Source organism: Peromyscus leucopus, chromosome 3, assembly GCF_004664715.2.
Source record: "Peromyscus leucopus breed LL Stock chromosome 3, UCI_PerLeu_2.1, whole genome shotgun sequence".
Classification (NCBI taxonomy): Eukaryota; Metazoa; Chordata; class Mammalia; order Rodentia; family Cricetidae; genus Peromyscus; species Peromyscus leucopus.
This window is the reverse complement of record NC_051065.1, coordinates 75,196,958-75,208,266: the sequence shown is the minus strand read 5'-3', so window position 1 is coordinate 75,208,266 and position 11,309 is coordinate 75,196,958. Positions and strand designations below refer to the sequence as shown.

Here is an 11,309-nt window from a genome sequence, read left to right as displayed (position 1 = left end):
ACATTTTAGGGCTAACTTCAGAGAAAGTAAAATAGTGATATAACTTAATTTGAGTCAATATAAATTACAATGACCATCTAAATATTTAAACAGCAAATAGAACAAAATATACATATGTAAAAATTCTAAGTAAACAAATGTACAATCTCAGAACTTAAAATTCACTAGAAGGTTCATTGTGTACATTAATTAGGCTCAGAATGAAGTCAAAGTAGTCAATTTAACCCCCAACCTGGAAAGCTATTCCTTCTATGGTTGTGATTTCATCTGTTCAGCATCCTGCAACATTCATTTAGACAGAGTGCAACCGTCCATGTAAACAGTTCGTCATCTTGGTCCCTGGGTCTGGACCTGTAGATAGAGGAGACCCTGGGAGCAGCAGATGGGGAGGGAGCATTACACCTTGGAGAACAAAGCGGCTTCTCTGCTGGACTCAGGGCTTCCCACTGGGTGGCTCAGGCAGACTCTGAGGGCTAGAGGTGGTGAAGGTAGAGAGCCATGAGGACATAGCTGTCTTTGCACTGGAGAAAGCTCCTCCCACTGACTGGCCTGTGTGAAAAGAAGACCAAAGGAAAAATAGATGAACTTCATAAAAAGGTTGAATTTTTTTGCATGATGGGAACAGAACTTAGGGGATCCTCTAATACTGAACCACACCTCCAGCCTATACTTAATATTTTGTTAAGAGACAATGAAAGTCCAATAAACATGAATAAGGTTAACTCAGTGAAACACAGTAAAATGATGTAGTTACTGAAATACCACCTAAATTTTTAGTTCAAAATAATCTCTATCCATGGGAATGCTTTAAAGAAAACCAAGTAATTTCTTAATAGGAGCCACACTAGGCACTGTGTAGGGGTTAATAACACAATTTTATAGCCGCAGCACTAGTAACTCTGACTGTAAATCAGAATTATCTGGAGAGCTTAAAAAGTCAAACACGGGGCTGGAGAGATGCCTCAGGAGTTAAGATCACTTACTGTTCTTCCAGAGAACCCACGTCCAGTTCCTAGCACCCATATCAGGAAACTCACAACTGCCTTTAATTCCAGCTCCCAGGGATCCCATGCTTTTGTCCTCTATGGGCACACACACAAGACCTGTACACATACATATACATGCAGAAAGACAGACAGACAGACAGACAGACAGACAGACACACACACACACACACACACACACACACAGTCATATGTTCTCAGTACCTTAAACGTAGAGTAACTACTTATACTGGAAGGATAGTAATATACTGGAAGAGAATCTAAAACTGCTACATTAAACAAAGAAATACAGAGCCTTGTAGGCCTCACATCTTTGTTGTCATAAAGAATATTCTCTTCAAAGCTGTTGTGAATGTGAAATTATTGGAGGTACTGCTATTAGAGAAGGGGGTGTAGAAGAAACTTTCGTTGCAATTTAAGTAGCAGCAGCAGCAACACTGAAAACTAAATGCAGCTGTCCTCCCTATCTGTGGCTTCAGTTTCTGCATTTGAGTTCCCTGCCATCTGAATCTTCGGACAATAATATTCAGGTGGATAAATGTCCAATGGAGATTTTAGAGATAAATCATTTGGAAATTTGAAATTTCAGGCTGATCTAAGTGGTGATGGTCCATTATATTCTCCAGCTCTGTCCCTGTTCATATCTCCTTTTGTCTTATGTACACATGTGCAGCCTCCTGCCTACTAGTCACCTGGTAATCACTTTGGTGCCCTGGTTGGTTTTTATCAACTTGACACAAACCTAGACATGTCTGGAAAGGGGAATCAATCAATCAATCAATCAATTATTTTTCGTTTTTCAAGACAGGGTTTTCTGTGTAGCCCTGGCTGTCCTGGAACCATCTCTGTAGACCAGGCTGGCCTCAAACTCACAGCAATCCACCTTCCTCTGTCTCTCAAGTGCTGGGATTAAAGATGTGTGTCACCACTACCTGAAAGAGGGATTCTTAAATGAAAAAATGTTCCTAACAGATTGGTCTATAGGCAAATTTGTAGGGCATTTTCTTGATTAATGATTGGTGTAGGAGGGCCCAGCCCATGTGGGTAGTACCACTCCTGGGAAGTGGTCCTGATGGTATAAGAAAGCAGGCTGAGCAAGGAAGGCATGGAGCAAGCCAGTAAGCAATGTTCTTTTATGGCCTTTGCTTCAGTTCCTATCTTGGCTTCTCTCAATGAACTGTGTCCCAGGACATGTAAGTCAAACAAACCCCTTCCTCCCCAAGTTGCTTTTGGTCATGATTATTATATCAATAGAACCCTAACTAAGATACTTGGTATCACGGTGTATATGTTCCAGTAACCCTAAGGGCAAGAGCAGTGGAGCTGGCAATTTGAACATCAAAGAGCTTTAAGGTGATTTCTTTATATGAAAAGAGAATGTACTTGAGTGACAGAATATATTCATATAACTTTTACTAAAATACACAGTTATATCTATCTCATCCTGTTATTACTGCTAATTTTTGACTTGGCTAATTTACATGCTAATGTTTTAATCACAGGTTGTATGTGTAAGGAAAAACATGGCATGTCTATAGTTTTGAGTATTCTCTGGAATTCTTGGAATAGATCTCCTTTGGATAAACAGAACACTACTATAATGATTCATATGTCTACAATGAAGCTACATTTTTCTATTAAAAATAAGTGCTGTGGAATATTATTTTAACTTGGCAAAGATGTGTCATATTTGTTTATGCTGTAGAATATTACTTTAGTTATGTGGCAGTGTGTTACATTTGTTTCTGCTGCCTTTGTCAACAAGGTAAAGATGTGTGACATTTGTTTAATTATGTAAGATATGTTGCTGTTTCACCTTGCCTGCCCTAAGGCACCTGACAGGTCTAATAAGAAGCTGAATGACCAATAGCTAGGCAGGAGAGGGATAAGTGGGGCTGGTGGGCAGAGAGAATAAATAGGAGGAGAAATCTAGGCTCAAGGAGAAAAATGAGAGAAGAGATCAAGGGAGAAAGAGAGGGATACACCCTGGGCCAGAAGCTAGGTAGCCAGCCACAATAAGCAGTCAAAGTAGGACAGACAGACAGACAGAAAGAAAGAAAAAATGAGAGAGAAAGGAAGGAAGGAAGAAAGAAAAGGAAGAAAAAAAGAAAGGGGCAGAGAGAGAGAGAAAGAGGGGGGAGGGAGGGAGGGAGGGAGGGAGGGAGGAAGGTAAAAAGACTGAGGCAAAACATAGACTAAGAGAAACAGGTTAAGTTATAAGAGCCAGCAAGAAACAAACCTAAGATAAGGCCAAGCATTTAGAATAATAAGTCTCCATGTTGGTTTGGGAGCTGGTTGGTGGCCTAAAAAAAGCCACTAAGAGGCATTCTCATACTGGGCCTTTTAAGTTGTATTCAATAAGGGTTAGCTAACAGTTATTTCTATTGCATTAAACATAAAGTATCCCTACAGGCTCATATGTTTGAATGCTTTGTCCCTGCATGGTGGAGCTGTTTTGGGAGGTTATAGGACTTTGGACCTGTGGTTTAGCAGAAGTGAGTTGTTGGGTGGGCCTTTGAAATTGTATGTTTCCAGTTCCAGCTCCAGCTGTTTCCTGATCCACTAGGATGTAAGGAACAGCCACATGCTCACACTGGTATGAATTCCATCATGACTTTGCCGACCTGATGAATGTATGTACCCTTTAAAACCATAAGCCAAAGCAAACTTCTCCCTTGAGTTGCTTCTGTTGGGTATGGTCAAAGCGGTAAAAAAGGTAACTACTTATGGTTTCTAGGTTTGAAACTGGATCAAAATAAAAAGTTACAAATACAAAAAATAGGGGCTGGGTGTGGTGGTGCACACATTTAATCCCAGTATTTGGGAGGCAGAGGCAGGCAGATCTCTTTGAGTTCAAGGGCAGCCTGGTCTACCTACGTAATAAGTTCCAAGTTAGCCAGGGCTACACAGTGAGAAACTGTCTCAAAACAAAAACCACCACCAAACAACAGAAACAAACAAAGAAAGAAACAGCATTTACGTTATTTCTTCCGTAAATGTCTAATAGAATTTCAAAGAGAAGCTTGTTCTCGCAGCACCTGGGAGGCTGAGTCAGGAGAATCCAGAGTTTGAGGCTAATCTAGCCTACAAAGTGAGACCCTGTCTTGACAAGCAAAAGGAAGGAGGGGCGGAGTAAGAGAAGAGAGAAAGAGAGAGGGAGGGGAGGAGGGAGAGAGAAGGAGAGGGAGAAGGGAGGAGGGAGAGAGAAGGAGAGGGAGAAGGGAGGAGGGAGAGAGAAAGAGAAGGGGAGGAGAGGAGGGAGAGAGAAAGAGAGGGGGATGGAGGAGGGAGAGAGAAAGAGAGGGGGATGGAGGAGGGAGAGAGAAAGAGAGGGGGATGGAGGAGGGAGAGAGAAAGAGAGGGGGATGGAGGAGGGGGGGAGGAGGAGGGAGAGAGAAAGAGAGGGGATGGAGGAGGGAGAGAGAAAGAGAGGGGGAGGGGAGGAGGGAGAGAGAAAGAGAGGGGGAGGGGAGGAGGGAGAGAGAAAGAGAAGGGGAGGGGAGGAGGGAGAGAGAAAGAGAAGGGGAGGGGAGGAGGGAGAGAGAAAGAGGGGGGAGGGGAGGAGGGAGAGAGAAAGAGGGGGGAGGGGAGGAGGGAGAGAGAAAGAGAGGGGGAGGGGAGGAGGGAGAGAGAAAGAGGGGGAGGGGAGGAGGGAGAGAGAAAGAGAGGGGGAGGGGAGGAGGGAGAGAGAAAGAGAGGGGGAGGGGAGGAGGGAGAGAGAAAGAGAGGGGGAGGGGAGGAGGGAGAGAGAAAGAGAGGGAGAGGGGAGGAGGGAGAGAGAAAGAGAGGAGGAGGAAGAGAGAATTGGATGTGGATTAAATTAGAAACCTTGCACCACGTTTTAACTTTTGAACAGATCCAGACCTATTTTGATTTTTAAATTTATTAGTTTATGTCTTTCAAAGACTCTGTCCATCTTTGTTGTCAGGTCTGTTGACATAAAATTATTCACAAGCTTCCTCTGTCCTCTCAGTTTCTGGGAGTCTATAGTCGTGTCCCTGCTCTAGTGTCCCTTTCACCTGTACACTTGGAAAACATAAATCCCTTCCTTATTTCTAAGACTGAAAATTTAAAAAGCCCCTTTGTATTATATGATCCACAAATCTCTATCACTTTACTTTAATGAACAACACACTGAAGACAGAAAGTAGATACATATGACAGCAGCACCTGCTGAGGGTGTGCCTTACCAACAGCTTTTCCTGTTTGGACCACATTCCGGCTGGTTGTGACCATGACATTGCCAATTTTTTTGCCACGTTCGCTGTTCTGAACAGAACTGAGAAAAGTAATACAATTTTTAAAAATCTCAAACATTTGAGAACACCCACAACCAAACCACTCTATTATCATCCCAAATCAGTATTGGAAAAATAAAAAGCAAAATTATTGTTAGTAAATTTCAGAATGTTCTAAAAGATCACAGAAAAGAGCTAAGAGGTGAGGACATGAAGATGTATGGTTAAATCTAGACAGACATGGTTTGCTGAAAGCATGTTATCAAACTAAGAATGTTAAGTTTGTTATTTTTTCATACTATTGTGTATGGACAGAGTGTTTTCATTCTGAAATACATGCTGCTGAACAACAGAATGGGTTACTATTTTAAACAGTCCATCAGCCAGATAAATAAAATCCCCAACTGGCAATGAAGCACATGGCATATACTCAAAATAACTTCCTCTTACTTCCTGTAAGTACTCACTGTGAGAATCTGAGTTTCATGTCTGACACGGAGTACTGGCCTTGAAAAGGATGGCTGTAAAACAAAGCTTAAGTTTAGACTGTGAGTACATCATCAGTGAAGCTGCAAAGAAAGAGCAGTCGCAAGAACTGCAGTTAACATTTTGGAGACACAAGTGGACACAGTGCTCTGAGACTGACAGTGGGCCCATGCACCATTTCTAATACGAGCTCTACAAGAAGGCACTCAATAGTTCTGAGCTCTACCTTCTTTTCTTGTGCAACAGATGAACGTAGTTAGAGGTGGACACGTGTGCTAGGGAATGGAGGTGCAAACACTACCCCAACATAGTGCTAACAACACCCTTCACTTCATCTGGGGTGGGACTCAAGTATCAACCCAACTTAAAAACACACCAGGAATCAGGTGAGTAACTGACTTATGTTGGGGAATATTATTTTAAGGTGTGTTACTTTTGCTAATGTTGCATTTGTTTAACTCTGTGTTACTGTGCCTGTCTAAAACACCTGATGGTCTAATAAAGAACTGAATGGCCAATAGCGAGGCAGGAGAAAGGATAGGCGGGGCTGGCAGGCAGAGAGTATATACAGAAGGGGAGATCTAGGAATGAGAGAGAAGAGATCTAGGAGCCAGAGAAGGAGGAGGACTCCAGGGGCCAGCCACTCAACTACACAGCCAGCCACAGAGTAAGAGTAAGATTTACAGAAGTAAGAGAACAGGAAAAGCCCAGAAGCAAAAGGTAGATGGGGTAATTTAAGTTATGGAAAGCTGGCTAAAAACTAAGCCACACTAAGACTGGGCATTCATAATTAAGAATAACCCTCTGTGTGTGATTTATCTGGGAGCTGGGTGGCAGCCCCCCCCCCGCCCCCCCCCCAAAAAAGACTAAGACCAACCAACAACAGACTTAGGCCACAGTCATGACTGTACCTTGATCCTGGTCACCCTGTAAATATATGTCTTTGGCCATGAAAAAATTTGCTGCTCAATCAGCAAAATCTGTAGTTTATTATAAAAGCAACTCAAAAGGCAGAACTTGAAATGGCACTGTAGTTTTGTATAAAATACATTATTCTTACTTATTTCTGCCACACCTAAGGAAAAACAGTTTATTAAAACTAAAACCAAACGAAATACTTGACTTAAGCAGTTAAGACCAGAAGAGAGAGGTCAATAAACAACTCTTGTCTTATACCCAGGTCCCTCTGTCCAGCGCAATGTAGAAAGTAAAACTCACAGCTACTTACAAAATGCTGTGTAGTTTTTTCAAATGACAGCAGTGTTGTGGGTCAAAGTCAGTTTCAGAACAGGTCTTCCTTTTATAGGTCACAGGACTCATCTAACCAATTACATACACATGCTGTGGGTGTAGCTGGTATATCACTTGCCTAACATGTTCAAAGCCCTGAGTTCAATACCAAACATGGCAAAATTACAAAAGCATCCCCAATCAGTCTTTTTTCCTGTTCTCAGAAAGGATTGATTTCAGGAGTGGGATGTGTCTGATGCTCGGTAATTTAGAGGATTTCTCTGTAGGAGCTGAAAAAAAGTGTCACAGATCTCAAAAAATGGTAATTAGTCTGGAATGTTTCAAGTTATACTTCCTGATAATTAATGAAGACCATCATTTCTTAATTTTAATCTGGTGAAAATGTTTAAAATCTACTATCATGATTACCTAATTACTACCCTAACAGGCCTCTTTGTACTCCATCTTCTCCCCTTTTTGTTTTAAAAATGTAAAAACAAAACTTTTTTTGTTGTTTTCTATATGTAGTTTTATAAAAATATTTTTTATTTTCTGAAATTAAAATACAACTACATTGTTTACCTGCTTTCTTTTCCTCCCTTCAATCCTTCCAATGTAACCCGCCTTACTCTCTCAAGTTCATGGCCTCTATTTCTTTAATTGTTACAGATACATACATTCATACATATATGTACGCCCACATGCAGACACACACACACAAACTTAAGTCTGCATAATGTTAACTGTATGTACATGATTTCAGGGCTGATAACCATCTGGAGGCTCTTCCCTGGGGAGACTTCTGCTTTTCTGTTCTCAGCAGTCCTTAGCTATCTGTAGTTCCTGGTCTGGGTGTGAAGACTCAGGAGATTTCTCCCTTTTGTGTTGTCATGTTTACTGGAGTCACCCTTGTTTTCTTTTCTGTTTATGAACACAAGTCTTGCTATGTAGCCCAACTCACAACTCTCCTACATTAGCCTCTTCAGTGTGGGATTACAAGCACGTGCTATCAGGCACAGCTATACTCCAGTCTGCTTTCCATCCCCCATAAGCTTAGTTTCTTTATACAGTTTGTCTAGGCACCATTTTATAATCCTTTAAAGCCCGTTCTAGCTAAGCCTATGTACTAGCATTAAGATCTGCAGAGCTGGTTCAGGTTAAGAGCATCAGATGCAGTGATGGAGATGGTTCACACACCAGGCAGCTGGCAATTAGGGTGGCTCACCTTGTAAGTAGAGCCACCTCAACTGTCCCTGGCAAACCAGCTCACGTTTCCATCTACACACCTCAGAACACAGACCTTGCAGCTAGCAAGGCAGATTACTTTGAACTCTCAGTTCTTTCATTTAATGGTACTAAAATATTGTCTGCTTTTAAACTTTAAATATATTCAGATGACAATACAGGTTTTGCTACAGCCAAAGAATTCACCAAAGTTAGGGTTAACCTATTCATTTTTTTTAAATTTTATTTATTTTATTTTACAATACCATTCAGTTCTACATATCAGCCACAGGTTCCCCTATTCTCCCCCCTCCCACCCCCTTCCCTTACCCCCATCCCACTCCTCATTCCCACCTCCTCCAGGGCAAATCCCCCCCCCCAGGACTGCGATCAACCTAAACCTATTCATTTTGAGAGATAATATAAAGATGATAGACGTGTCCATCAAAATGTTCTGAAACTACCTCCCTACGAAGATGCATCTAGAAGTTGATACTGTTTAATCTGTACATTGGAAAGTGTGTGTGTGTGTATGTGTATCCTTTCTAGCATCCATTAAGTCACATTTCCACTTTAGCTAACAACAATAAACTGTAGCCCCCAAAGAATACAAAGTTGATTTTGTCCATTTCTCACCAGGAAATAAAGTTCAAAATACAATGAAAATAGCCAATGAAATGCTTGTGTCATTAAAAATAGTATTTCAGGTAGGAGTGGTGAATCCAAGCACTGGGAAGGCAGAAGCAAGTGGCTCTAAGTTTGAGGCCAGTCTGGTCTACACAGTGAGTTCCAGGTTAGGCAGGGGCTACCTAGTGAGACTGTCTCAATAACAGAAAGACTTTCTTTATAAAGCAACCATTTTTCATCCCATCAGTCTAGAGGATGTGCTTACTTTGGGTTTATCTCTGAAAGTGCTGGGTGCTTATTGCTGTTCCATACCCTGTAGTTGTGAGTATTCTTCCAGGCAGCAACAAAAGCCGTTCCATAGTCTGATAACATCTTTTCATTATCTGCCAAGAAAACGGTTGAAAGAAGTTGAGCTGGACCACAGCCATCTGGGCATGAAGATTAATAACCATAACGGCTGAAAGCATAGTTTCAAGTTTCACAGTTCAATGTTCACATTGTGGGGACACAGCCTACAGGTGTCAGCAAACCTGAGTCTAGTTCCAGAAATCCTGTTAAGAAGCTATGTAGCCTTTGGTAAGTCACTTAAATCACTCAGAACTTCATTTTCTTAACAGGAAAATAAGAGGACTGTGTGGTGGTATTGTGTTTCCCAAAATATTGTACATGCTAATAAACTTATCTGGGGTCAGAGAACAGGACAGCCACAATATTAAATATAGAGGACAGGCAGTGGTAGCACACACCTTTAATCCTAGCATCCCAGAGGCAGAAAGCCCTCTGGATCTCTGTGAGTTCAAGGCCACATTGGAAACAGCCAGGCATGGTGACTCACACCTTTAATCTCAAGAAGTGAGCCTTTAATCCCAGGGAGTGATGGCAAAGAGAAAGATATATAAGGCATGAAGACCAGAAACTAGAAGCATTTGGCTGGTTAAGATTTTAGGCTTCTAGCAGCAGTTCAGCTGAGATCCATTCGGATATGAGGACTCAGAGGTTTCCAGTCTGAGGAAACAGGATCAGCTGAAGAACTGGCAAGGTGAGGAAGCTGTGGCCTGTTCTGTCTCTCTGATCTTCCAGCATTCACCCCAATAACTGGCCTCAGGTTTGATTTTAATTAATAAGACCATTTAAGATTCTTGCTACAGGACTGAGCCAAACATTTCCCATGGCTCTCTACAACACCAAAATGTTTTCATGTTTTTCTTACCATTACAAGGATCATACTACTTATTAAACAAAAACTATAGACTTGACATTGAGCAGACATACTGGCATAAGCACATGGTGGGGCAGTTAGAATCTCTCCACAAATGTCTAAAGAGTTAAGAACAAGCAAGTAAACGGTTTCTTTACCCACGTTTGCCTCATTCTGGAGTATCCAAGCATTGCACTGTTAAAAATACTTAACATAGGATTTTCACATTAGTGCTAAATAGCTCTTCTCTTTTTTGATACCTTGGGGTAGTGTCAATGCAGAGTATTGCTGCTGTTTGGAGGGACAGAGAGGTCTGGAGAACTGATCCAAGTAGCTATTGCCTCACATTTATCACACAGGCAAGCTGGTTTGCTATATTGTTTTTGAGACAAGGTCTTGCTATGTACTCAGGCTGGCTTCAAACTCTTGTGACCCTTCTGGTCTCGGCTTTCTTCTGTCCAGGCAGGTGGTACCTGAGGCATGTGCCACCATGTTTGGCTATGTTGTTTGTTTTGAAGGTGAAATCCAAATAGCTTTTTTTGCTAGGAAAGGACTAGGAGACACATGGTTCTGTACAGCATGAAGTTTTGTTTCTACAAGATATTCCTACAGTTCATTCTCCTTTCCTGACCATGCTTGAGAATGGACTTGAAACAGACAGCTGAAGCCTCTCATCCAGTTGTATGAGCCAGTTATGCCCCCCCCCCCATTCTATCTTCTGTAAAATTAGAATGTCTGGGATTATTGTTAAGGTAAAAATTAGTAAATATAAAATGAGCTGGGTGGTGGTGGCCCATGCCTTTAATCACAGTACTTGAGAGGCAGAGGCAGATGGATCTCTGAGTTTTGAGGCTAGCCTGGTCTACAGAGCGAGTTCTAGGACAGTCAGGGCTACACAGACAAACTTAAAAAAAAAAAAAAAAAGAAAGAAAAAAAATTTTAGCTATAAAGTGTTCAGAACAGACCTTGTATTTTTTTTTTTTTTTTAAGTTGATTACTTTTGAGGCCAAAAACCTGGTGGCTATCTGGGCTTCTTTTTTTGATCAGTAAGTAAATTTGGGTTATAAGATTTAATTTTGATGCCTCTGCTGCTATAGTTGTAAAGGTGACAAACATTTAAAAATATCCAACTGATAGATGAGGACTTGATCATTAGTTTTTCTTTATAATGAAGAACAATTTCTGAAGCCTGGATTTGAAATTACCCTGGCAGGTGGGAGTGACAGTAATGATTTAAAAACCCTGGAGACAAAACAATGCAAATAATCTTCACGACACCGTGGACATGCACGTTCACAGAAT

At 41.4% G+C, this 11,309-nt stretch overlaps 1 protein-coding gene across 1 annotated transcript in view; it reads right to left on the bottom strand.

Moving 5' to 3' along the window:
- Positions 1-255: 255 nt before the first annotated feature.
- Avl9 (AVL9 cell migration associated) overlaps positions 256-11,309 on the bottom strand; it is a 47,572-nt gene continuing 36,518 nt past the window's right edge. The window contains exons 13-16 of the mRNA XM_028861525.2: positions 9,075-9,192; positions 5,710-5,763; positions 5,195-5,283; positions 256-549 (exon numbers count right to left, since the gene is read on the bottom strand). Coding sequence (XP_028717358.1) covers positions 434-549; positions 5,195-5,283; positions 5,710-5,763; positions 9,075-9,192 — 377 coding nt within the window. The 3' untranslated portion in view covers positions 256-433. The remainder of the gene's footprint in view (positions 550-5,194; positions 5,284-5,709; positions 5,764-9,074; positions 9,193-11,309) is intronic.